At 40.3% G+C, this 27,844-nt stretch overlaps 4 protein-coding genes across 10 annotated transcripts; 3 read left to right on the top strand and 1 right to left on the bottom strand.

The window, feature by feature from the left end:
• Window positions 1-239: 239 nt before the first annotated feature.
• LOC121811454 (transcription factor MYB3R-2-like) lies at window positions 240-5,165 on the top strand. Of its 5 annotated transcripts, none has more exons than XR_006052540.1 (10): window positions 240-622; window positions 1,089-1,231; window positions 1,522-1,588; window positions 2,044-2,101; window positions 2,588-2,682; window positions 2,774-2,877; window positions 3,522-3,650; window positions 3,741-4,821; window positions 4,945-4,996; window positions 5,077-5,165. XR_006052540.1 is itself a non-coding variant. In XM_042212313.1 (10 exons), exons 2-8 carry the CDS (start codon window positions 1,107-1,109, stop codon window positions 4,813-4,815), a joined length of 1,653 nt encoding a protein of 550 aa, XP_042068247.1. In that variant the 5' UTR covers window positions 240-622; window positions 1,089-1,106; the 3' UTR covers window positions 4,816-4,821; window positions 4,954-4,996; window positions 5,077-5,165. The 5 variants fall into 5 exon arrangements, 1 of the variants encoding a protein (XP_042068247.1); XR_006052541.1 differs by having other exon boundaries at window positions 4,945-4,992; window positions 5,077-5,154; XM_042212313.1 differs by having other exon boundaries at window positions 4,954-4,996.
• Window positions 5,166-8,202: 3,037 nt separating this feature from the next.
• Window positions 8,203-11,198, top strand: LOC121810657. Its single transcript, XM_042211409.1, has 3 exons — window positions 8,203-8,736; window positions 8,830-8,977; window positions 11,075-11,198. Exons 1-3 carry the CDS (start codon window positions 8,385-8,387, stop codon window positions 11,196-11,198), a joined length of 624 nt encoding a protein of 207 aa, XP_042067343.1. The 5' UTR covers window positions 8,203-8,384.
• Window positions 10,805-15,670, top strand: LOC121741475 (acyltransferase-like protein At1g54570, chloroplastic). Of its 3 annotated transcripts, XM_042134236.1 has the most exons (12): window positions 10,805-10,954; window positions 11,221-11,276; window positions 11,419-11,577; window positions 11,686-11,790; window positions 12,825-12,931; window positions 13,209-13,330; window positions 13,642-13,750; window positions 13,948-14,078; window positions 14,225-14,594; window positions 14,757-14,870; window positions 14,954-15,045; window positions 15,112-15,670. In XM_042134236.1, exons 2-12 carry the CDS (start codon window positions 11,240-11,242, stop codon window positions 15,410-15,412), a joined length of 1,647 nt encoding a protein of 548 aa, XP_041990170.1. In that variant the 5' UTR covers window positions 10,805-10,954; window positions 11,221-11,239; the 3' UTR covers window positions 15,413-15,670. The 3 variants fall into 3 exon arrangements, with proteins under 3 accessions (XP_041990170.1, XP_041990169.1, XP_041990171.1); XM_042134235.1 differs by having other exon boundaries at window positions 10,805-11,276; XM_042134237.1 differs by lacking the exons at window positions 13,209-13,330; window positions 13,642-13,750 and having other exon boundaries at window positions 10,805-11,276.
• LOC121741476 (protein IQ-DOMAIN 25-like) lies at window positions 15,655-18,384 on the bottom strand. Its single transcript, XM_042134238.1, has 4 exons — window positions 17,982-18,384; window positions 17,071-17,250; window positions 16,624-16,701; window positions 15,655-16,556 (listed from the first exon to the last, which is right to left on the bottom strand). Exons 1-4 carry the CDS (start codon window positions 18,258-18,260, stop codon window positions 15,816-15,818), a joined length of 1,278 nt encoding a protein of 425 aa, XP_041990172.1. The 5' UTR covers window positions 18,261-18,384; the 3' UTR covers window positions 15,655-15,815.
• Between the last annotated feature and the right edge of the window lie 9,460 nt (window positions 18,385-27,844).

Here is a 27,844-nt window from a genome sequence, read left to right as displayed (position 1 = left end):
CAATTTTATGTTTGTTTGCCAAAAATAGTTAAACTCAGTTTCCTTAGATTTTCTTAATCCATTTAATAAAAGATTTTCTTAATCAGTATCTGAAATATATTGACTTGGGCACTAGATTCTTTGCAAATACGTATTCTAAAAAAAGAAAGAAGAAAAAGAAAGATATAAAAATTCCGTAAAAAATGGAAAAACTGGCGGGTCATACAATCCTTATTTGAAATGCAGCGATTCCCTGTTTCTCTCTCTCTTCTTAGCTGGCAATTGAATCTTGGGAGTTTCCCGCTACTCCTCCGCCAATGCCATCATCTCATTGCTAAACTCTTCCTTCTTTTTCGCCACCGTTTCAACCCTAGCTCCGCAGCTCACTCCTCTTTCCTCTTTCTCTAAGCTGCTTTCCTTTTTTATTTCTATGTTTTCCTCATTGCTTCCCTCTCTCTCTCTCTACGGATTCTTAAGAGCTCCTTACGTTATTGTTGCTGCTTGATTTACAGTTACAGATCGTGGCAAGTATTTATCTCACTCTCCGCATTTATTATCACTCGCTCATGGTCTCATTGCTATGCATTTCGTCTTCGAACTGGCTGTCGGTGCCGATTGTAGCTCCATGAATTGCCATTTCTAGGTTTTGTATTGTTCTTAATCTGATTGAATTTTGCGATCAAGTAGTTGAATATTCTTCATGACTCAATCATCTGCTCTGTGATTTGTTAATTCGTGGGGCATTTGTTTGTTTTCTCACTTCCCATTCTCTTTTTTGTGAGCGTCTGAGTTTGATTTGCTCTCTGTATTTCATACCAGTCTAGTGTGTAATATGTTGCATTCGTTTAAGATAATGCCGGTTTATTGTTTGGGTTTTTACTTTTTTTGTTTCCCATAAATGGCATAAGGCTGTCAAAGTAGAACCTTGATACTTTATTGATAGCCTATCTACATGTTTCTATGCTAAAGTTCTTAGTTTTTCCTCTTTATAACTAGTACGTCACGTTCCTTCTTTTGTAAAGATTTGATGGATGTTTGTGGATGCCCTCCTGATTCTAATTGTTTTGTTAGTGAAAACTATTTTAATATTTTTTGTTGAATATTGGTAGTCTACTGACAAGGAAGTCATGATCCGAGCAAGAAAGGTAATATGTACACCAGAGTCAACAAAAGAAGTTGGATTTGCTTCATATTCATCATTTTCTGACAGCAGTTCTGATGCTGTGACTCCAAGATCTTCTTCTGATTCTGGGTAAGCATTTTTCCATTTTGTGTTACTGATGTACAGAATTTACATCATTGGCTCAAAATTATTATTTAGTTATTACTACTTATTTGTGAATGGCAGAGAGTATTCTGCAATACGAAGGAGTATGATGATTTGAGAAGTGTCTTTTTTGTGTTCTCGTCTATGTAATTGGGCAGTTTATGGTGGGGGCAAAGATATCAGGAAGATGGTGAATGAATTTCAAAGAATGAAAACTTATGACAAGATTCTCTCTTTAATCTTTAATACGTTATATTTTGTTTCTTTGATTGTAGCTTAAGTGTCCGGGGATGTTCCCATCCAACCAAACGTTCATCCCAAGCAGGCTGGACGGACGATGAGGTAAGCATCTGCTTTATGATATGTGACTTACCCCTATTTTTGATGCGAACATAATCACCGGTTATAAAATCTTCCTTCTTTTAACTTCTTGGTTCAGGTAAATTACATACAAATAGTAGTTTTGCCACATTACTGAATTACCTTGCTGATGTTTTGATTCAAATTGGATTGTGTCATAATTTGTTTGTTTTTCTCGGTGTGGGTTATAAATTTGTCTATATCACATCTGACAATTTGAGTAATTTTTCGCTAACTTATTGTTAGATTGTTGGAAAGATACGTATCTTTCATAAAACATATGTTTTGAATAGTTTTACTAGGGAAAGCGTTAATCTAGAATAAGGAACATTTGTGTTATTAAATGATGACTTGTTTTGAGTTATACTGGAATTTAGTGCCGACACCAGCAGAGTTCGTTTCTTATTTTTCTGAGATAATGATATATGCCTTTGCAGGATAAGAGGCTTACTGAAGTAGTGCAGAAGTTCAATGCCAAGAACTGGAAAAAAATATGTGAGTATGCAATGTAGTGTTTTTAAGCTAGTTACCTTGCAATAACTTTCTTAAACATATTTGGCCCGCCTTTGATACCTCTGTACCGAATCTCGTTCTCTATTCGTTGGATTATATTGCTTTCTGGTAAACCTGTACCGTGTGAATATATCTTTGCCTTATGGACTGTCAATGTTCTCTGCTTCTTCTCCTTGTTAAGTTGTAAAGATCAATTTGGCCTGAGAAAGCTGTTATATATTCTAATAATACGACGTTATCTACTGTCTTGTCTTATCTGTTCAAATTTAAATATGGAAACCAACAAAAAAGAGTTTTGAATCTGGTGCATGTTATGCTGCTATATTTGAGTTACAGCATCATCTCCTTATCTTTATTTAATATCATTGTCACTCCATGATGTGCATGTGTCGTAGAGAATCTAGAGATTACAGTTTCTGATCAGCTGTCACTCTCGTATTGTTGACCAATTGATATTTTCTCGTGCAGCTGAATGCATGCCTGGAAGAACAGATGTTCAGTGCTTGCACCGTTGGCAGAAGGTTTTGAACCCAGACCTCAGAAAAAGCCCTTGGACAAAGGAGGTATGTTTTTTCCTCATTATTGCTTAACATAAATATCTAACTAAGCATCAGATTCTTAAAAAATATTGGTTTCTTTTCTCTCACTCTTCAGGAGGATGATCGTGTTACTGAGTTTGTTGTGAAGTATGGTAGTAAGAAATGGTCATTTATTGCAAACTTTGTACATGGTCGAAATGGAAAGCAGTGTCGCGAAAGGTGATTTATCTGCAAATTCGTATTGATTTTTGATGGGTTATAATCTATAAACATCTTGTGTCTTATTTTTTGGGTCTATGTAAAGATTTCTTCAACTTAGTAGGGTTTAAGTGTTGTACTCTTCTACAACGAAATGAACTTTTTGGAAGTATGCTTAATTAGCTTGTCTTATATAAGTATAATTAGATCACTGGCATGCCTCTTCATCCTTTCTAGTCGATGCAACGGTCATCCTAAGGTTTTGGTTTGGAATAATACTTTATCTTGACAGCGATGCAGAATGAAAATTTTATGTATCGAGTTAATAGATAAGTGAACTTATGAACTTTCATATCGATAGCTGAGGTTCATGTTTTGATTTCTTAAATAGCGTCTTCAGGTCTTAGCATGTCCATTCCACACAAGCATCGGTTTTCTTCTAGGTTTTCATGGTTCTGATGTTTGATTCGACTATGTTTTTGCTAAACTTGGTCAAATATGTGTATATTGATGAATAGCTCGTAACAGGTTTATCCGATCAGTTAAGAATGCTTTTACTTTCTTGAAGTGTTTTTCTACAAGCATTACTGTGATCTGTTGTTTGTGTGCTTATTGTTGTAAAGGTTATTTCTTCGTCTTCTGATTTTCCCTGCATAAGTATCTAGGTGGCATAATCACTTGGATCCGGCAATCAAGAAAGATGCATGGACGAAAGAGGAGGAAGAAACTTTAAGGCACTACCATCACCTACTTGGTAACAAATGGGCAGAAATCGCGAAGTTTCTCCCTGGAAGGTATCTGTTTCAAGGTTTCATATCTGCATAGTAGGAATTTAACATGTTATTGGCTCTTCATGAACTCTTAACAAATGGTTGGTACTGCAGGACTGACAATGCTATAAAAAATCACTGGAATTGCTCGGTTAAGAAGAGGCCTGATATTAATTCGCCTCCTATTTTGGCAATGGAATCGCAGGGAAGATCATATCTGAATATCTTCAATAATGAAGAAGAAAAACTGCGAGCTGAAAGTGGTACAATACCGCCTAATCCAGACCAGAAGGTCACTCAGAAGAGTGATGGTTACTGTTCTACAATCATGGCCTTTGGCGATACGAGATTTCCTGCTGATCATGTACAGGCAAAACCTGCACTGCTGGATTCATGCAGATCTTATGAGAATGTGAGTACAAACGGTGTTCATTTTGGTTCCCCGCCCACCAGTATAAGTGGCAGTTGTTTCAATGGCAGCTGCAATAAAGTCGGATCCTATAACCAGTCAACCAACTTGTTGAATAATGTTAGAGAAGATGCTCTGGATAGCCTCCCTACAAATGCAAACACGTTTACATCTACCCAGATGTCTAGAGACAGTACTTGTGTAACAGATGGCAGTTGTGATTTCTCACCTGTTGATACCGTTTTAAGTCTCTCAGTGCGTGGATACGCTGACAATAGTAAAAAGACCAGAAAAAGAAGCAGGATCTGTCAATCACCTCTATTGGCTGATGAGGGGAGTGGATTGTCATGTTATGATCTATCTCGGCCGAATGGTTCTGATATTAAAACTGAACATGCTGGTCATCAGCTCGTTAGTTCCTACCCCATTAACCTGTCACTGTCTATCTCTAGTCCAGAATCCATACTGAAGAGTTCGGCTATAAGTTACAGAAATGCGCCTTCAATCATACGGAGGAAAACATATCGAGAAGCAGCTAGTGGAATTTGCTCTAGCACTTTTAGCACTTCAATGGACGCTGCTGACTGCTCAAATTTGACGAGTGAGAGAGGTTGCTTGCCTTGTCATGACACCGGATGTGGTTCATCAGTCATAGGACAAGCTGTGGAAAGACGGCTCAAACATGCATTCGATTTAGAGTGGGATTTGAGCTCTGTTAAATGTTACACTCCAGGATCATCACAACTTAAATCTGATAAAAAGATAATCTTGGCTCCCTGAAAAAGAGTGAGTTATAAATCCAGCAATTTATTTTATTGATGCTATTGCTACATGACTTGTTGATTGTCTTAACATTACCAAAAAGAGACTCAAGTTAGATCAGTAATTAGTGCTATTCTTTTCTATTAGATGTTGCAGGCTATCAGTGTACATCAAAGAAGCAATCTTGTGAGTAAGGCAGGTACAATGTGTAACCTTCTCTTGTATGCTTAATTCAAACATTATGCTCTAATACAATCAAATGGACATCTTTCTTAACAGGGCCGGAACAAGACAAGTAATTCGAGGCGTGAGGTGGAAAGAATAAAGACTACACATACAATAAGTCCTATGAATTTTTTTTTTTCAAATAGATCTTCTTTCAACGAACGTGTTGAAACATCTTTTCAATGATATATAACAAATTAATATGATGAATAATATAATTAATGTATTGATATGATTTAGGAGTATAAAAAATATTTACTAGTATTATTTTAATAGGTATAGCTCATAAAACAAATGAATTTATTGCTTGAATATATTTTGGATAAATAACAATGAATAATCAATAAATTGTATATTGATATATTATTATAATTTATATTTTGATAGATAAATATGATTTTTATAATAGCTATTGATAAATAAATTTATTCATTAAATATATTATTAAATACTAATGAATAGAAATAAACAATCAATATGATTGATAAATTCATATGATTTGTATATTGTCTTAATGTGTTCTGTTTTTGTACCAAGTGAAATCCTTTCTATCCCCTCTTAGCATCTCCAAGGAGAAAATGTATATAGAAAAGATATATCATGTATTTACCTCTTTAAAAAGTAAAATATACTCTTCTAAAAAGTAACATATTCCAAAGAGAAAAGATATATAGAAAGGTAAATTATTTTATAAAAATAAAATAATAGTACAAAATGCATTAAAAAACATAAAGTGTAATACCTTCTCAATATCTTTATCCTTGCATAATGATTTTTCATGAAAAGAAGACAAATATAGTAGTTATAAGAGCATCTCCAAGAGAAAAATGTATATTAAGAAGGTATATTTCTTGTTTACCTTCTCAAAAAGATTATTATACATTCTTAAAAAGTAATGGACTCTAAGGAGAAAAGGTAAATTAAAAAGGTAAACAAAAATAAATAACTTTTTACATTTTCTATCAAGAAGAGCTAAAGATACCTTCTCAAAATGAAAGAACGTATAATACCTCCTCAAATACTCTTTTTATTGGAGCATGAAATTTTATGAAGAAGAGGTAAATATGGTAGTTATTTCTCTTTACCTCTTCATTTACCATTTCCTTTGGAGATGCTCTAAGATTTTACCTTTCCATTGATGAGGAGGTAAAGATACCTCTTTAAAATGGAAAAAGGTATGATATTTTCTCAAATACTCCTCCCCTTGAAGAATAATTTTTCAAAAAAAAAGGTAAATTTGGTGATTATATTAGTTTGCCTCGTCGTTTACCTCTCTCTCGTGAGGAAGCTCTTATAATTCCTTCCTGACTGGATTTCTGGTTATATTTCGAGGGCCGTAGTTTTTTTATGGCTAGTATTATTATTATAATTTATAATTATATACTACTAAATGAGACGTACACCGAAATCTATTTAATTCGTATTCCTCAAATTTGGGCAACCTTATTTGGGATTGGAACAACATCCCAATCAACTATATATACAACATAAGGTAAAAAAACAAATGAAGAACTAAAATATTAGGTAATATGATGCTAACCAATCAAAATTTAGCAAGATAGTTGCTATAGTGATACACATGATTATGTGTGTACTACCCAATTTTAATCAATTATAATATTACTTTTTAATTCATAATTATAAAATATAATGCAGGAGCTTGTCAACTTAATTAGACTATAAGAAAACCTTTTTTTATCAAAATTAACTTCATAGGCATTAATTGGCTAATACCAATAACCAGTAATATTGATTAATAAACTTATAAGTTGATTAACAACTAGCCATTAACTATTGATTAATATGCGTCTTAGATTTAAGGTGTTATAATATTCTTTAACTTGATATAAAATTATAAGTAATACAGTTGAATGAATAAAGTATATCCGCAACGCCGTCTCTTAACCGTCCCTTAAATTACTATTCATGGGCTCCACTGTACTTTTTTACTCCATCTCTTAGCTAAGGGATGAAACCTGCAACTCTCCGTCTCTTAACCGTCCCTTAAATTACTATTCATTCAATTTCATTTTTTATTTTTATTTCCAACCAAATTAAATTAATAAAAACACACTTCATTAAATAAAATAAACTTACAACATAAAATTCGTAAAAAAACATAATTTAATAATTTCCTAAAAAATTTAAAATACATAATTTAATAATCTCCTCCGCCAAATTTTGTCCAAATGTGCTCCATTAGATCTTCTTGGAGTTGGGTGTGGGCGGAAGAGTCACGTGTCCTTGCTCGAATAGACAACCGTTCTTGTATAGACGGATGCACTCCACTGCGTGGTGGACTACTTGCGGTAGAGCTTCCGGGGGCTTCAGGGTCAAACCAATTTCCCGCATCGGGTCCTTCGTCTTGGACAATCATGTTGTGCAAGATTATGCACGTATACATGATGTCGACCATGCTCTCCATGAACCACGTACGAGCCGGGGCTTTGATAATGTTGAAGCGCACTTGGAGAACCCCGAACGCCCGCTCCACATCCTTCCGAGCAACCTCCTGCTTCTACGCAAAAAGCGTATGCTTTGCGTTCATAGGCCTGGTGCACGTCTTCACGAAGGTTGGCCACTTCGGGTAGATGCCGTCGGCAAGATAGTACCCCATTTTATAGCGCCGGTTGTTAGCGGTGAAGTTGATGGTCGGCGCTTTACCATCCAAAACTTCGGCGAAGTGGTCGGATTGGTGGATCACATTTATGTCGTTGTTCGAGCTGGGAACCCCGAAGTACGCATGCCAGATCCATAGCTGGTAGTCGGCAACGGCCTCAAGTATAACGGTGGGGTGGGTGCCTTTGTGGCCGCTCGTGTACGACCCCCTCCACGCCACCGGGCAATTCTTACATTGCCAGTGCATGCAATCGACGCTGCCAAGCATCCACACTATTGTGGATGCTTAATGTGTGTGAGTTGACCAAGCAGTAATGAAGTTAATAATGCTTGAGGCCAAAGGTCTCAGGTTCGAGTCTTCCGTGGCGCGTCCTTTTAAACGTAACAAGTGTGTGCTAATTTGCAATAATAATGAATCTCAATCATTTATTTATATTATAAAATCGGTCTTAGTTCTGTTATAAGGCTCTAATTTCAGCCTATTTATGTTATCGATTGAAATAACAATAAGTATTTATTTATTGTGATATATTAAATAGCCGCGACTGTCCATGTCCATGTGCAATCTCACTCTACTGGTTTTATCTTGCTTGTTTATTTTCACACGAAACTCCCGCAACATTTCGTGTCTTTCTTGCTTCTTCTCATTTCCCTTTTTCTCTTCCTCTTTTCTACTCCTATCTAAAACCATGGAAGGCCACTTCATTTTCCCATAGTTTTTCGGAATTTGCAGCTTCCATTTCATGGCTTCAACTATGAATAGTTTTTCGCTGTCACCGCCTCATTTTGCTTCTAATTTCGAGAGAATTGCTCAATCTAGATATTCAATTAGGTGTTTATCTGTGAAAGTTAATGGTGCAGTGAAGGAGGAGAGGGGGAAGGTTGATTTGGCCAGTGTGATTGAGGGGAAGGGGAGCGAGAAGGAGGTAAAGTTGGAAGCTTTGTGGGATGATGGATATGGGACTGAAACTGTGCAAGATTACCTTGATTATGCCGGAGATATAATCAAGCCGGACGGTGGGCCGGTGCGGTGGTTCACCCCAATCTCTTGTGAGCCCCATTTGAGAGGCTCACCTCTGTTACTTTTCTTGCCTGGTAAAATCATTGATTCTTGATTGCTGTTTCATTAATTTCTGATATATTTCTCCTTAAAAAGAATATATTTTGAAGTTCGACTTTTTGATGCAGGAATAGATGGTCTCGGACTCGGCCTTAGAGCACCCGCAACGCGGTGCCGTCGCCGTTCCTATGCCGTTCCGGAGGAACGGTTTCGCGGCGGCACGCGTTGCAGCGTGCGTTCCGTCGCCATTCCGTGCCGCCACCGTTCCCATGCCGTGCCGCGTTTCGTTCCTCCGGAACGCGGAACGAAACGTTCCGCCACGCGCCGAGGCGACGTGGCGGACTCCCATTCGACGCGTGAAGCCCACTCGCTGCCCCGCGAGTGGGCTTCGTCCCGATGACGCAATAATTCATTTTTTTAAAAAAAATTTCGAATTTAATAAAAAAAAAATAAATTTTTTTTATTAACGGTAATGAGACCGTTAATTTTATAGCCGTTTGGTTTTTTTTTATTATTTATTTATTTACTCTATAAATACTCCTATTTCATACTCATTTCAATCACAAACACACATCTATTTCTCTCTATTTCCACCCCAATTTTCATCTCAAATCAACTCTATTTTCCTTCTCCCAAATTTAATCAAACTAATGGATCCTTATGAACAAATGCGTCAAATATTGGAACAATCACTTGAAGAAGATCGACGACGGGAGGCGGAAGAAGCCGCTCCGCCCCAACGTCGCTCCCGTACGTACATCCATCGTAACCGGGAGGAAGCCGCCGCAAGGTTAGTACGCGACTACTTCTGCGATAACCCGGTTTGGGGAGATACGTACTTCCGTCGCCGTTTCCGCATGGGGAAACCGTTATTTCTCCACATCGCGAATACTTTGGCAGCCCGGGAAGAGTTCTTCCAGGAAGGGTTCGACGCGGTCGGACGTCCCAGCCACACGACGCTGCAGAAATGTACTGCAGCAATCCGCCAGCTTGCGACTGGACAAACGGCCGACATGTTCGACGAATACCTCCACATCGGAGATAGCACTGGGCGAATGTGCTTGCTCAAATTCTGCAAAGGCGTCCGGGCAGCCTTCACCGACGAATTTCTCCGGAGGCCAAGCACGGCCGATTGTCAGTTCCTTCTCGACCTTCACGAAACAGTGCACGGATTCCCAGGGATGCTCGGCAGCGTCGATTGCATGCACTGGCAATGGAAGAATTGCCCGGTGGCGTGGAAGGGGTCCTACACGAGCGGCCACAAAGGTACCCACCCAACCGTTATACTCGAGGCCGTTGCCGACTACCGCCTTTGGATCTGGCACGCGTACTTCGGGGTCCCCGGGTCGAACAACGACGTAAACGTGCTCAACCAGTCCGACCTCTTGACCGAAGTTTTGGATGGTAAAGCGCCGGCCATCAACTTCGTCGCCAACAATCGGCTTTATAAAATGGGGTACTATCTCGCCGATGGCATCTACCCGAAGTGGCCTACCTTCGTGAAGACGTGCAGTGGGTCTGCGAACCCAAAGCAGGCTCTTTTTGCGCAGAAGCAGGAGGCTGCTCGCAAGGATGTGGAGAGGGCGTTCGGGGTTCTCCAAGCGCGCTTCAACATCATCAAAGCCCCGGCTCGTACGTGGTTCATGGAGAACATGGTCGACATCATGTATACGTGCATAATCTTGCACAACATGATTGTCCAAGACGAAGGACCCGAGGCGGGAAATTGGTTCGACCCCGAATCCCCCGGAAGCTCAACCGCAAGTAGTCCGCCTCGAAGTGGAGCGCATCCGTCTATACAAGAACGGTTATCTATTCGTGCAAGGACACGCGACTCTAGCGCCCACACCCAACTCCAACATGATCTAATTGAGCACATTTGGGCAAACTTTGGCGGATGAAATTATTAAAATTGTGTACTTTTATTTTTTTATGATTTTAATTGTGTGCTTTTTATTTTTTTAAGTTTAAGTTGTAACTTTGTTTTAATGTTGTGTGTTTTTTAATAAAATGTGTTTGTTTTTTTAATTGAATTGAGTTGAAATTAAAAAAAAATGAAATTGAATGAATAGTAATTTAAGGAACGGTTAAGGAACGGTTAAGGAACGAGGGTTGCAGGTTCCGTTCCTTAGTTAAGGAATGGAGTAAAAAAGTACAGTGGGGCCCTCAAATAGTGGTTTAAGGAACGGTTTAGGAACGGTATAGGAACAGCGTTGTGGATGGCCTTATCCTGCACCACAAATCTCTTGGAAAGTAAGTATTTTAGTAAGAGTTTTTGTGTAATTCAAATGCATAATTGCTTTGCTTTTTGTGTCGGGAGATAGTGTATTGAGTTCATTTGACGTTCAATTTTCATGATCCTTAACATTGAAGAATTGGTGTTAGTAATTTATATGCTTCTATTCCAAGCAACAGAGTCTATCTTTATTGGAAATCAGAATATAAAAGCATATGTGGTAGCAGTATGTATCTTGTTCCATTAGTTTGTTCATTATAATGGTTTTTTTCCTTGGTCTCAGGGTCTTTGATGTTCGGTGTATGCATATCCCAGTGCAAGATCGAACCCCATTTGCAGGTATCTGTGTTTATGAGAGCGTATTCAAAGTTAAACAATGTATTATTCTTCGATTTATTGCTCTGTCATGCTTCCCGTGACCTGAAAATTTTCTTGGTTTCATATGAGTAACACGAAACTCTTACATTCATAAATTTTCTAGAGTTGGTAGTGTGGGTTGAAGAAACTTTGAGAGCCGAGCACTCTTCATGTCCTAATAAGCCCATCTATCTGGTGGGAGATTCCTTCGGTGGATGCTTGGCTCTTGCAGTTGCAGCACGGAATCCTGATATTGACCTTGTAGTGATACTAGCTAATCCAGGTCTGTTTCAGACACTCGTTAGTGACTTATTCAAAAAATTTCAGATACACCGGTTGACAACTGTGGCTGGCAGATAGGGAAGTTTAACTGATTATTCGTTTTTTTCAGCAACTTCATTTGGAAGGGCTCAGCTGCAGCCTTTTCTACCTTTGTTGGAAGCATTGCCTAATGAACTTCATAGTGCTTTTCCTTATTTTTTAAGCTTTGTTATGGGTATGTACTCAATACTGTTCGATATCTTATTCTACTGTTTTAAGTAGTCAATTTATCTGACGTTATGCCATTGCCATCTAAACATTAGCTATCTGGATTTCTGTGAGGATTCCATGTGATTTAGGTGTTCTAATAGCACATCTGTAGACATATTTCTAACAATTTTCTCTACGGATTTGTTAATAATAAGTTTGCTGTTATTTCTAGAAATATTCCATGTGTCTCATTTAGGCCATGTTTGGTTGACGGGAAAGTAAAGTTGACAAGTAAAATGAATCCTGGGAATATGATTCTTAATAACTTTACTTTCCTATGTTTGGAAAATGTCAAGATTTTAAATTTTATACTATTGATTTAAACACCTAACTAAAAATATAGTCCTACTTATTACTATTTTTATTTATAAAAATGAATAATAATATAAAAATTTTAATAAATTATTAATTACAAATGATAATAATTATATTTATTATTAGTTTAAATATGGATTATCCATCATAATATATAATAATATAGTTGTAATTATAGTTACATGGAGTATTAAATGATTATAATAATAAATATGATTATTATAATTATAATTATAATATTTACATATAATATAATTGAATAAATTTTATAATTTGAAATTTCACTATGACTTCATTGATTAATTATTAATTTATAAAATAATAATTATTAATTATTATTACATAATTTATATTATATAGTTATATTTTAATTATTTAATAAATTATTAATTATTATTATGATAATTACAAATATATATAAATATTATAATAATATAGTTATAATTAGGATAATTTTAAATATAGTTATTTATTATAACGAAATTAAGTATGATTTATAATTTTATATCATTTAAATACATTGTAATAATAATAATAATAATAATAATAATAATAATAATAATAATAATAATAATACATTGATAATACACCTCTGATTACCATCTTGTGAACAATATTTTATCTGGAAACATATATTTTGTTCAAACTGTCTTGATTGTAAACTGTCTACCATTCCGAAACCAGGTGATCCAGTAAAGATGGCCGCGGTGAATATTGATACAGCGGGCACTCCTAACCAATATTTTGAACAGTTAGCGAACAACCTTCGTGCTATGCTGCCACGTCTTTCTGTAAGAACATTGGTTCCTTTTGCTTGATCATATCTGCACTTAGTTTTCAAAAGTTATTTCTAAGAAAGTAGATTGTGATTTGGTAGCTTTTTGTAACCTGCCAATAAAAGAATGGCAGGAGAAATAAATGAAGCAAAAACGATGCTCAATGGAACTTTTTGCATCACATGTAATTGCATCAGCCACTTTACAGGGCAACACACCCACACATATGTATGTACATGTCTACAGGCTTCTTGATAAATTACTAGCTACTTTTTCAATAAAATATGGATAGGGCTTGGCTGATATCATACCAAAAGAAACCCTGCTTTGGAGACTGAAGCAGTTGAAAACGGGTGCTGCTTATGCTAATTCTCGTCTTCATGCCGTTAAAGCTGAAGTACTTGTTCTTGCTAGGTTTCTTCTCAATCTTTCTCTATTGTTCAATATTATAAATTGTACAGAAAAAGGATAAAACCAATCTTCTTCTTCTTCTTTGGGAGGCAAGAAACAATAATCATCTAGGAAATTTTCTCAATAATTTACCATATGCATCTGTTCTAGACTTTTACATCCTAAAGCTTAACTAATTGTTCAATTGTGTTCTTTATATTGTTAAGATTTGTCCACATTATATTTGATGTGACTTGTTCTTGTCACACACTCACAGTGGGATACAGCGGCTATAATTTAAATTTGTAATATTAATGGTGGATCATGCATCTCAGTGGCAAGGATGGCATGCTTCCCAGTAGAGATGAAGCTTGGAGGCTCTTAAAATCACTGAAAAATTGCAATATAAGATACTTCAAAGACAATGGGCATACCATATTATTGGTAGGTGGGGATATTATTATGGTTTCTCCAGAGATGTATAAGAACGTTTCCTTGCATTAAAGGACTTTTCCTTGTTGGTATTTGTTTCTGAAATGCCTCTTGCGAAGATTGAAGTATGCAAATCTATATTCATAAGATTAATGTTTCGAGCTGCCTACTTCTCACATATTGAACATATCAAGTTTTATTTTTTACAGGAGGATGGTATTAATCTATTGACCATTATCAAAGCTACTAACATGTACCGTCGGTCCAGAAACCATGATTATGTGATGGATTTCTTACCTCCTAGTAAATCCGAGTTCAAGCTAGCAATCGAGGGAAATGGGTAAATTACCAACAATTCTTTATCCCTGTATATTTCATTCTTACGCTAAGAACATAACTGAGAAGATTCAGTCATGTGAGTATGTCAAATTCTATTATATATGAATTTTTCCTAAGGAAATTGACTGTAATCGAATACAAATACAGACTCCTTCAGAATTTTGGAGGTCCAGTGTTCTTGTCTACTATGAAAGATGGGAAGATCGTGAGAGGCCTAGATGGAGTTCCCGAGGAAGGTCCAGTCTTGTTAGTTGGTTATCACATGCTTATGGGTTTAGAACTCTCCCCATTAGTCCAACAATTTCTGCACGAGAAGAAGATCTTGGTTCGTGGTATAGCACATCCAACTTTATTTTCAGATGTTATTGAAAGTGAAAATAAGGAGTTTCCGTTTTACGACTATACAAAATTATTCGGCGCACTACCTGTCAGCGCAAGCAATCTCTTCAAGCTGTTTAAAACAAAATCTCATGTGTTGTTGTACCCTGGTGGCGCTCGAGAGGCTCTCCACAAGAGGGTTAGTATGCATCTGTTTCGTATTTCTTCATCTCATGAAACTAGCTAAGAAGATGATCAGAAAGATGTTTGTATCAATCTCAAGATATTAGTGTTCAATGTGTAAAACTAGGATGATGACAAATTAATTATTTGAACTTGATGGGAAGTTTTTGTTGATCAGGGTGAAGAGTATAAATTATTCTGGCCAGATCAGCCGGAATTTGTGAGGATGGCTGCAAGATTTGAAGCCACTATCGTACCTTTTGGAGTTATCGGAGAGGATGACCTAGCTCAGGTATTGTTTTAACTATATTCGTGATAAGAAATATTATTTGTAAACAGACTTGTGTATAACCATTTGCGTTTTCTTATTGGCAGTTAGTCCTGGACTATAATGACATGATGAAAATCCCATATTTGGGTGATCTAATAAGAAGCGAAAACGAAAAGGCACAAGAATTTAATTTCAGGTATAGCCACCTTACACTCAGCTTGCTGTTGTAACATGTGCTTAGAGTCGAACGCCATCGCTGCAGGGCTGGGGTGAGTGGTGAGGTTGCGAATCAGGATCTGTATGTTCCCGGAATCGTACCAAAGATTCCTGGGCGGCTGTACTACCTATTTGGGAAGCCGATTCAAATGAAGGGGAGGAAGGAGACGTTGAAGGACAGAGAAAAAGCGCGAGAGCTCTATCTGTCAATCAAGTCTGAAGTAGAGGCAAGCATGTCGTACCTGCTCAAGAAGAGAGAGCAGGATCCGTACAGGAATATCATTGATAGAGCCATGTACCGAGCTTTTCGTGCTCCCATGGATCAGGTCCCAACTTTTGAACCATAGATGACTGACTGGTTCCAAGGTAACTTCTGATCATAATGGACTCTTGCTTTTGCTCAAAGTTTGATCGTATTGTTCGTGGTGTCGACCTGGATCGTAGTTGACGAATTCCATATGGTACATTTGCAATTATTGAAATATTTGGGATGAAATACAAATTTGTTAGTATAATGTAGGGAACTAGTATGTAAATATAAACTTTATCTGAAATGTATTCAATTCATGCCAATGCTTATAAATACTGATTACCAAAGCTCTAAATAGTTACTTGACATTTTTACTGTTACAATTGATACTAAACGAAACAACACAACACAACAAACCCATCCATAGCTAGAATACTCTCTACCTGGCTACATTAGCAATTAGTTAAAAGTTTCAAGGAAAATATGTGCCAAGTTTTAGCTCAAAATCTCTGCCAGTTACCACCACCACTGCTGAAACCATCGAAGTCGCCTCTAACAGGCATCCCGGACCTATCTAGGCGTCCGGATCCAGGGTAAGCCTTGCTGGTGAAGTTGGCGTGCAACGTAGATACTCTCTGAGCAGGCCTTGAATCGCCATACCCGTGAACCGAATACCTCTTGGTAGAGCTCGATCTCTCATAGTTAGGTCTCTGCCTCGGAGCACTGAGCGATCTCACCTTAGCTTTTGATGATTCTGTGTAGGACATGTAGTTTGGATGATCAGAGTAACCGCTCAGGCAGCTTCTCGTACCATCACTCTTGGTAGGGGTAAAGGGGCCTCCTCTTTTGGACCTCGATGATGCTGAATAGAATGCCGGGCTGTTGTCAGCAGTGCAGAAGGCACTCTCGTCTGGGTCCTCCTCTGCAAACTTGAAGGGGCTCAGGGACTGAACTTCGCCTGATGACATGCTCCGTACTGACTGTCGGGCTGTGGAGTCCTTGGATGTGGTGTAGCTCGGACAGTTCTGATCGGAGCCTAGGCTAAGATGAGACGAGTAGAAGAGGGTCCTACGCTTGGAATTGACATGATGTAGATTACCGGTGTCCACTTCAAGAATCTTGTCGCTTCTATCATCGCCTTGCTCCCACAACCTTCTGCTGTCCATCAACAACACACGGCTAGCATGTGGCTTCTCAGGATCGTGGTGGTGGGGAGTTCCGCTTGACCTCGAACCATTCCTCTGCATTTTCATTAGTAGGCATATGGTTAGAGATAGTTAGCAAACCAAACCACAACAATCAACAAACCTTTAGCATCATAGTTTGGTCATGCTTCACGCTCCTAGACCGAGTAGCATGCTCGAATTTCTCAGGTGTTACCGGCCCCTACAAAGCAACCATTTATTATTCGAACATATGCAAACTAACTCATAGTTGCTCGAGCCCCCAACCTACTAGCCCAGGGGCTAACGTCTTTTATTGAGGCTCAACTTATGCACAACGCCGTAGCATGGAACAATGAAAACAAATTTATTTGACCCCAACTAGTTTGTACAAATATGTAATAGTATAGTTAATAAATATAGATGGGGTAGCTAATTGTTTATGAGCATTATTTTGAAGGGTAAATATGATATAGTGAAAGGAATGGTCCCCCCTCCTAAGTAAGTAATGTTTATGTCATAGTACTACTATCTACTACCAACCAATTCAGGTTTTGAATCAATGGGAGGGAAAATGGAATAACTTTCTCACCGGATAATTGAAGTGAGAGGATTCCGACATCAGAGCCCGAACAGCCCGAGCTCGCACTTGTGCTCGGACAAGCGCCTGCAACCGGTGCATAGCATACGCAGTTTGCCGCCTCACGAGGTGACCCCTCACCAGCGCTTGCAGCTTCACCAACGCCTTGAGCGCCCGTAGAGCTCTTCTCGACTGCACATGAAATTTTGTAATTAAGCAACTGAATCATGAAATATTTTAAAATTTGGTGGCCCTCAAGTCTATATATTTTTTTTCACTTTTGACAATATATAGGATGGTGACATGTTAGTAATAAAGTAATACAACTTTATATCCAAACATGTACCAAACATAGATCTAAATTGTCATTTAATACATGTTCCTAATTTCTGTCTGTAACATTTACTAGAAGAATCAAGAAACGTAGTAGTACAGTACAGTACAGAAATTAGGATGTTGCAAAAGTGAAGCAGCCCAGAAATTAGATGAGTAAACTAAAATGCAAGTCAAAGAAGTAGTACTATCACATTACATAGTGTGAAATCTTGACCAGAAGGAGAGATAGTGTGACAAATAAAGTTTTAGTGATTAGTACTCCTATTGTAAAAATCTAGCACCGACCACGTACACAAATCCCATTAATGCATCACGTTATTTAAATAATCAATAAATAATGTTTCACAAAATTCTTTTTTCTTTTTTGGAATGAGGCCAGTCGCCGTCCACAGAGATTCAACTCAGCCTTTTGAAGTTTGACGTCACAATAATTCTTCAAGTAGAAGAATCATAGATACAAAATCTGTCAAAAAAATATTCAGTACTAGTACTCCCGCAATCCCAACTAAGTTGAGTTGCATTATTTTTTTTTGGAAAGAATAAGAAGAAATTAGCCAATCTGAGTAGATTGATTTGATTTGACAAACCAGATAGGCGCGGAAGTGAGACTGAATCGCGACGGCAGCCAACTCCTCGCGGCGCGCGGCGGAGATATTCCTGCCGCTGGTATTGAGCTGGACAACCGCGGCGGCAGCGTGAGCGGCGGCGACAGCCACTGCGATGGCGTGCTTGCTGGCCTCAGCGTCTTGGTCGGGGACGTTCTTGTGGCGGGCGGTGAAGTTCCATTTCTTAGGCGGGTGGCGGTGGGTGGAGTCGGAGGGCTTCAGGCCGAGGAGGCCTCTGAACCATTTGGCGGCCTTGCCCATGTGATGTTATGTGATATTGTGATGTGAGGAAGAAGAGAGAGAGAAACAAACAGTCGAAAATGGTGGGGAGTCAACTCCAGAGTCGCCCTTTTTCTTGTGAGACGTTGCGGGATTTTATAAACTGTAAATGATCAGGGAATCACTCCTTTTTTTTTTTAATCTCACCTGCCCTAATAATTCATCACCATTTGACTTAGTATGGATTTTAAGAAATGTAATAGAAAGTGGGTTGACAAGGTTGATTTTAAGAAATGTAATAGAAAATGGGCAAGATTGGTGGCATGTAAGTCCAATTTTTATATATTAATTTTATAATAAAATGTGAGTGTAAATGAGTCAGTGAGACGTAGGACGTAGAGGAGGGAGTATTAATTACTAGTACTCCATTAGAGCATCCACAATGGCGCCTAGTGCACCGCCTAGCCGAGCGCCGGCGCTAGGCGGTCGCTAGGCGAACCATTAGAGGAGCCGAAAACCGCCGAGCGGTTTTCCGGAAATCAATTTCGCCTAGCGCTAGGCGGTCAAAATCCGCTGGGCTATGCGCTGGGCGATCCGCTCGGCTCCATTGCAGCGCCCGGATCGCCCAGCGCATAGCCCAGCGGATTTTTTATTTTTTATTTTTAATTTTCGAAACACTATATATACGCTATTTGCACTTCATTTTCATTCGCACCACTTGTATTAACGAGTACTCTCTCTATCTTAGTTTCTGTACAAGATCAACACCGAGAAATGGATCTGAACAACGAGCCTAGTTCAGGGACGAGCGGTTCTCAAACTCCCTCAATCCCCGTTGGAGGCGGATGGAATCAGATGCCCGGGTACTACAACATGTACCCGTGGCAGCAGATGCTACCCGGGATGCCGACCGGAGGGAGTCCGCCGGGGGGTTTCCCGGCGATGCGGGGTTGGGCACCCAATATGCATATGATGCCGGGGTGGGCACCCAATATGCAGATGATACTCGGGGGAGGTTCGGCGACGCAGGGGACGCCGGGGGGCGTACCGGCGACGCAGGTAACGCGGGGGGACGTCTATCACCCCAGTTTTGATTTTTTGACTGCTTCGTCGCACACATCGACCCCAACGGATGCGCAGTTCACGCCGAGCGGTTTTGATGATTTTGCGTTGTCGGATTTGGGATTTGATAGTCTCGGAGTTCCGGAAACTCCCGTTCAAACGGGGGGAGCAGTGCAGGGTAGTGGCGCCCCAAAGAATAAGGGCAAGGGAAAGAAGGTCGGGGAGTCGTCGCAGCCGGGTGGGGATGACCCCACGGTACGGAGAAGGTGGACGGACGAGGAGAACGTTGCGCTGTCAAAGGCGTGGGTTAGTGTTTGCGACGATCCTCTTGTTTCAAATAACCAGAGGATCGTCAACGTGTGGGGCAAGGTAGCAGCAGCCTACCAGCTATTTTGCCTGGAGGGGAGGCCACACAACGGGGAGGATTTCCGGGAGGCGTGGAACCGAATCAGGGCTGCCGTTTCCCGATTTTCGGGTTTGTACGCCAACGCCCTCCGCATGCAGAGTAGTGGCCAAACGGAGGACGACTGCAGGAGGATAGCGGAGAAAGCCTTCCCCCAGCCCGGGTTGTATAAGGACTTCACCTACTGGAACTGCTATCTTGTGCTGAACGACACCGAGAAATTCCGAGTAGGTGTCGACGCTGGCTGGCCGAAGAAGCAACGATTGAACTATACCGGGGATTTCAGCGGCAGCAGCGGTGGTTCCCACGACCTCCCCGAGACGGACCAGGTGCTCCCCAACCCTCGTTCGTTCGGCCTCCGACCTCGCCCCGCTGGGCAAAAGCGGGCGCAACGGGAGGCGAGGGGGGTCGCCGGGGGTTCCCAAGAGGTCCAGTCGGCATCCCCATTTGACCGCCAGTTTACAGAGGATCTCAAGTACTTCGCGCGTCAACAACGCGCCAGATGATGGTGAAGACGTTAGCCGAATGGCGAGCGGCGACGGACCCCCAGGAGAAGAGATTTCTCTTCACATTGCTCGAGAGCATGAATGACGATCTGCGTGGAGGCGGCAGTGGCGGTGGCAGCGGAGGCGGCGGTGACAGTGGCGAGGGAGGCGGCGGTGGCGACGGCGACGACGGAGGCGAGGGAGCCGGCGAGTGATTTTTTTTAAGTAATGTACTTTTTGCGATTTTGAATGTAATTTTTTTTATTAATGTACTTTTTTAAAATTTTTGTACTTTCTTTAATTTATTGTAATTTTTTAAAAAATTAAAATAGTATTATTAATGTTTCCCGTATATGTCTCGTAAAATAAATTCCGTGTATTGTGTTATTAGTGATGTGGCTATTGATGTGGCTGGGCTATTTATGATATGGCTAGGCTATGGCTGGGCTATTTCTGATGTGGCAGGAGGATTTTTAGTATTGATGATGTGGCAGGAGGAGTTTGTGGCTAGGCTATGGCTGGGCTATTGCTGGGCTATAACCACTGTGGATGCTCTTACTCTATTATCCTACGTGTGAACGAATAATTTAATGCAGCGTTTATCAATACAATTCACACGCTTTGGATCCAAATGTCATATACTCTTGTGGATGGTGGGGTTGGCCGACCCAATAATAAGAAATTATTTAATCCAATTTATCGTTACTTTCGTAGAGCATCTCCAATAGCAAATAGCTCAGTCATAGCCCAACCACAAACTCCTCTGACACATCATCAGCATTAAAATCCCTCCTACCACATCATCAGGACAAGCAATAGCCCAGCCATAGCCTAGCCACATCATCAGTACTAAAAATAAATAATTAACAATCACACTAAATACAGAATTCCACTTACGACACAGATACGGTAAAATGCAATAATAATATTAAAAATTAAAAAAAGTACATAAATTAAAAAAAAGTCCATTAAAAAAATTACATTACAAAAAAAACTCTAAAATCACGCACGAGCCCCCCGCCTCCGCCTCACTCCTCGCCGTCGTCGCCGCTATCCGGGACCCCCAAATCTGCGGCATCTAAGCCCGCGTCAGAGCCCCCCCACCTGTGCCGCGGAGGGATTCAAATCCTCTCGCATACTCACGAGCACTGCGTGGAAAAAACTCTTCTCCTCGGGGTCAGTTGCATTCTTCCATTGATCTATGATCTGGATCATCTGAGCCCGCGCTTGTTGACGCGCCAAGAAGACGAGTTTATCTGTCGAGCTGTCAACAGGGGGGATGCCGACTGGACCTCAGGCGAGCCCGTTGCGCCCGCCTTTGACCAACCGGGCGAGTGCGGCGAGTAAACGCGGGAGGGGACGGGGTCTCCTGAGCATCTTCGGGGAGGTCGTGGGAACCGCCGCTACTGCCGCTGGCGTAATCACCGGTATAGTTCAGGCGCTGCTTCTTCGGCCAGCCAACATCGACACTTGCCCGAAACTTCTCGGAGTCCATTAGCACCTCGTAGCAGTTCCAGTAGGTGAAGTCCTTGTAAAGGCCGGGCTAGGGGAACTGTTTCTCTGCCAGACTCCCGCAGTCCTCGTCAGTTTGGCCGTTGGACTTCATTCGGAGGGCGTTGGTGTACAAGCCCAAAAATCGGGAGACCCCAGTCCGGATTCGGTCCCACCCCTTCCGGCATTCCTCCCATCTGCGTGTCCCTCCCCTCCGGGCAAAATGCCTTGTAGGCTGCTGCTATTTTAGCCCACAAGTTGAGGATCCTCTGATTGTTCGAGGCGAGGGGGTCATCGCAAACACTGACCCACGCCTTGGACAGCGCGACATTCTCCGCGTCTGTCCACGTCCTCCGTACCTCCGGCTGCGACGACTCGCCGACCACCTTCCTCCCCTTCTTCTTCTTGGGCGCGCCCCGACCCCGCCCTACGGGAGTGTCCGGTGCCCCGAGATCTATACCCAACTCCGCTGGGGTCGATGTGTGCGAAGAAGCAGTACCAAAATCAAAGCTGGGGCGATAGACGTCAGAGCCCCCGGCGTCCCCTGCATCCCCGCCCCCCGACGCCCCATGCATCCTCGGGTACCCCGGCGTCATCTGCATCCCGGGTGCCCACCCCGGCATCATCGGCATCCCGGGTTGCATCCCCGGTACCCCCTGCATCGCAGGACCCCCCGACATCCCCTGCCATCCCGGCATACCACCCCAGATGTCATCCCGGGCATCATCTGCTGCCAAGGATACATGTTGTTGTAGTACCCAGACATCTGACTCCATCCACCTCCCATGAGGACCGTGGGAGTTTGAGACCCCCTCGTCCCTGAAGTTGGCTCGTTGTTAAGATCCATTTCCCGTTGTTGCTCTTGTACAGAAATTAAGATAGAGAAAGTATTCGTTAAAACAAGTGGTGCGAATGAAAATGACTTGCAAATCGCGTATATATAGAGTTCCGAAAATAAAATAAAAAATAAAAAATCCGCTCGCCGGTCGCTCGCCGATCGGGAGGCTGCAATAGAGGCGAGCGGATCGGCGAGCGCCCGGGAATCGGCATGCGCTCGCCGAAATTCTCGCCGATTTGGCGCTCGCCGGCTGCAATAGTTTGGCGAGCGGACCGACGAGCGCCAAAAATCAGCGAGCCGGTCGCTCGCCTATTATTGGAGATGCTCTTAGTCCCTACATATATCAACTATTTCTTTTTTATTCTATATCTGAAAAATATAAATTTCTAGTTTTTGAAACTTTATTCTTTTTAATAAAGTATAACTCATTCTCCACTAAAAATACGTGAATTACTACTCTATTTTTCTTTCTATATCTTTCTTACTTCACTAATTATGCATTAAAACTTGTGCTGAACCAAATGTCCATACTTTTCAGGAATGGAGGGTGTATCATACTAATTTCACATACACGTGGTCATTTAGAATAATGAAGTGATTTTAGATCTTAGATCGATATTGATGTGAGATTTTGGATCTATCTAATTGTGTTTATTGTGAGTGGCCCAAGTCTTTAGCGGCTCGTTAACTAACATCATGTGACGGATGGCCGCAATGTGGAACTCAACATGGATCGTGGCTCTTAGCCATCCAATTGAGGCGTGTTTCTTTTGTGAGACTTAAGTCTTTTGCGATAGTTTGAGTCATTCATTCACTCTCTCTATTTGTCTCTCTCACTCCGTCTATGATTAGGGTTTTCTCTCCACATTCTCTCTAGATCTCTTCGACCTTCGTCTTCGAAGAGATTCTCTCTCACTCCTTGAGTGTTCTATCTCTTGTGTTGGCCAGTTGAACGTCGATTTCTCTAGCAGACGTAACTTCTATGTTGCATTGCAAAGTCCGACGCTTGGTTGAACTCTCTGGTTCGATCTGCTAAGTCTGTGGGGATCTCGACAATTATTCGTGAGTTTTGAGAGTTTCTATGTTCTCTGAGTCTTGTGGAGAAAATGCAAAGAGTTGTGAACAATAGTGTGTTGAATCGGCTTCGTTGTGCGGTAATTAGTGAGACCTAGTGTGACTGGCACTTTGGGCGTCATTCCACGATTGCTCACCTTGTGGTTTTTGGTGAGATAGCATAGGGTTTGGTCGGTGCAGTTGCGTTGCAATCTGAGCCAACTTCTTGTTTTACTGTTTTGTCATTTTTTTTCTATTCTTCTATAGAACTAGTTATATTTGTGGTTTCTGTTACTACTAATTCCTCTATTTAGTGTGCTGGTAATATTATCTGATAGCTTGGACTTGAATCGGTTGAGATTCATGTATAGCTAGGGTTCAAATTGTATCTTGCACATGTAGTTGAATTGCGCTTTGTATCTTGGTCTGTTTTCTGAGATATTTTTTACCATCTCTCACCTATCGGCCGAAAAGAGGTCTCGGTAATAGTGAATCTGCATTGATCTAATCCCTACAATGGTATCATAGCCCTGGTTCGGGGCTGACCTATGTGGTCGGGGGTTCGGTCGATTGCTTGCACGCTCTCCGATGTTTCTATGTGAGCTCAACCGAGATGGAGTTGGATCCCCTGCTGTGCTCCAACCACAGCAGGGGCTGCTGCACACACAAACTTATATTTTATTAATAATTTTTTTTTAAAAAAGTAATAAAATTTAGGGTTTTTGGCTTTAAAAACCAAAAACTTTCACCAAATTCCGATTTTTTTCCACGAACTATGAGATTGGTTTTTAAAACCACGAACTTTCACATCGTATGCCATTTCCCAACCCGACCCGAATAACACATTTCCGGTGCAGAAGTTGTCCAACGTGGACAGCCGCATAAATGACATGGATGCCGGAAATATGACCCTTTAAACGACGTCGTTTTACCCTCAATCAGGAATTAAAACACTTAAATTATGAAAATCGATCAAAATTCATCAAAATCTCCTAAACCCTAAACGAAGTCGTCAGATTTTGTTCATCTTCATTACGTCTTCGTGCGAATTCAGTCAGATTTTGGTCATCTTCATTTCGAATTCATTAGTTCCTCAGGTAGGCGAATCAATTTTGGGTGTTAGGGTTCCATCTTCATAATCGTCCGCACAAATCGTTCTCAAATTTCAAACTTCATTGATTCTCTTGCGTGCAGTTTGAATTTGAAATGTCGAGTTCTTCACAAACCTCAAACTTCAACCACTTTTGGCCTGAAGGTGACTTTGTAATCTGTAACCATGGAGTTCGGGCTGAGATTGGGACGTCGAGGACTGATAATAATCCGGGAAGACGATTTTATCGTTGTCCGTCTTGGAAGGTATTTTGTACTCGTCCATTTAACCGTTTATAAGCAGCATGGAGTGAAAAATGATTTTTGTATCATTTTGTAGAGTGATGACTATAAATTCTTTCGGTGGATTGAACCGACTTTTCCCCTGAGCCGGGAAATTCTCCTTAATAGGACGAGTAAAGAAAAGGCCGAGTTCGCAGAAAGATGGAGATGTGCACACTTGAAGGCGGTTTCTCTGGAAGAGGAACTAAATGCGAAGATTGCAGAGTTCAATGACAAGGTCGAAGAGTGTAATGCTAAGATTGAAGAGTGTGAAATGCTGAAATCGATGGTTGAAGATTTAGGAAGCACCACGCTAAAGTTGAAGCTGTTGATCTTCCTTCTGTGTGTCGTAATTTTCTTCATTATGTAGTAACATTTTTGTTGTAATGTGTAGCTGTTGTAGTAATTTGGATGTTAAATTTGAACACTTTTGATGCCTTTTGGATGCTAAATTTGATGCCTTTTGATGCCTTTTGATGCCTCAAAGACACACGAGTAATATCAAAGAGTACTAATCAAAGACACTAGTTTCCTCCTCATCAACACAAGTTCGTTATAGCAAAACAAAGTGACAGATAAAGTGTTGGACAATATGCTAATAAAGTGTTGCCAAAACACATCCAATACTGAGTTATAGCAAAAAACCATCATGACAAATATAGTTTGATGGCAAAAAGGGTCAGGTAAACCGATCAATTACTTAAATCTTGCTTTCTTGTGTTGATAAGCCAGATTGTGCTTCACTTGAGTGTGCGCTTGCTTTTGGCCTTCCTCGTTTTGGGTGACCTGCTGCTTGTGCTGGCTTCGGGCGTGCTGCTGCTGCTGGGCGTGCTGCTGCTGCTCGACCTGGGCGTGCTGCAGGTGCTGGGCGTGCTGCTGCTGGGCGTGCTGCTGTTGGGCGACCTGCTGGTGCTGCTGGGCGTGCTGCTGGACCTGGCTGTGAGCCGACTTGCAGTGCAGACTTGCGAGGGCGGCCTGGTTTTCCCTTATGAGAAAAATAGTTTCAAAGTAAACATAACGGTTTCAAATTAAAGTTACTGACTGACCAACAATAGTTTCAAAGTAAACATAATAGTTTCAAAGTAAACATAACAGCATCCCTCCATCATTCACCATTTTCCCACCATGATGGAATTGTATAGTGAAATCATCCCTTCAAAGAGGTAAAATCACCACATTAAATGCAAAATCTGAAATATATTTTTCACAGCGTACAAGCTAAAACTCTATACGACTTAAATGCACAATGCACAAAAAAACCCTAAAGAAACGATTTTTTTTGTCTTGTTTTAAAAAGGAAACACTGTATAAAACCCTACACCAGTAAAAGAACCCGACAAACATAGAATAATTTCAATTCTTTAAACGAAATGGGGCCTGAGACATCCGACAAACACTGAATAATTCTAATTATTTAAACGAAAGTGGGGTCATTGACGAAAAGGACCGCACCTGTGAGACATTGCCGACAATCGGGACCACACCAGTAAAAGAACCCGACCAACTTCCACCTTCTTCGATAATCCACGTTTAGCGCGGAAATCCACTACCTGTGCGCACACCTTCCTCACGAATCGAAGAATCGAAGTTTTGGCGGACTGGAAATCCCCAAATATGCGAGAGATAAAGAAGAAGAATGAGTGAAACAAAAGCCCTAACTTTACGACTATGAAAACTTTTTTTGTTTAAGTCTTTTTTGTTTAATTTATTTACTTAATTGAATTAAATTATCTTCTGTAATATTTATTTGTTTAAGTTAGTATTTTGCCAAATAGGATCCAAGTAGGATTAAATTGACACATAGACAAACCGGGTTTAGCCGTTGACCCGTCGGGGGAAATGGCATACGATGTGAAAGTTCGTGGTTTTAAAAACCAATCTCATAGTTCGTGGGAAAAACCGGAATTTGGTGAAAGTTTTTGGTTTTTAAAGCCAAAAACCCTAAAATTTATAATTAAAATAATGGGGATGGGTGAGGCACAGTAGCTCCTGCTGTGGTTGGAGCACAGCAGGGGATCCAACTTCGACTGAGACACTTGTGGTCTTCATTTGTGGGGAAGTTTGTTGGGATGCAAACCACATTCCGCATCGCATAATGAATAGAGTTGCAAGCAATATATATGGGTTATCCCAATTCCATTAGTACGAGGCTTTTTGGAGAGTGTTCCAAAAATAAAACCGTTAGGGCTCTGTCCAAAGCGAACAATATTTTTGTATGATGTTCAGGTATGGACTGATGAACCTTACAATTGCAATTATTAAAATAGATTATCCACGTCTATTTAATTGTGAATTTTAATTTTCTTCTATTAGGAACCGATTGAAAAAAATACTCTATAACCCTTAAGACTATCATTCAATCTACAATTTTGAAGGAAGATATATTTGCTCAACTTATATTATTTCCAAGAATATAATTATTAATACTTAATAATAAGATAAATAAATTCTTCTCACGTATTTATAAAATACAAATCACAAAACAGACAAATTATATGATAAATATTTTTTTTATAAGGATTACAAAACAAATCGTCAAAAATATGATTTTCAATATACTAGTATATTATTAACATTTTCTTTTTTCTTAAACTTTGCAATTAGCCCTACAATCTACATCGATTACAGAGAGTATGGGGAGAGAAAAAAATGATTTATAATTCTGCTACAAATCATGCTTGAGTGACTAAATGTTGGACTAAATAGGTTAGATGAGTCTACTGATTATCCAAACTAAAAGATTAAATGTCGAAAAGCACATCATGATTCATACTATATAACATGTGGGAATCGAAATTCCACAAAGATTGCATACCTCTCCAAAATTTTCTAAACTGTAATATAATATCGGTGGAAGGCTTTGTTCTGAATCAAAATACCCTCCATACTATAAGAGTTATTTAAATGTTTTTTTTTATTTTAG

This window comes from Salvia splendens, chromosome 7, assembly GCF_004379255.2.
Source record: "Salvia splendens isolate huo1 chromosome 7, SspV2, whole genome shotgun sequence".
NCBI lineage: Eukaryota > Viridiplantae > Streptophyta > Magnoliopsida > Lamiales > Lamiaceae > Salvia > Salvia splendens.
The sequence above is the reverse complement of the archived record's forward strand: the minus strand, read 5'-3'. Positions and strand labels throughout refer to the sequence as shown.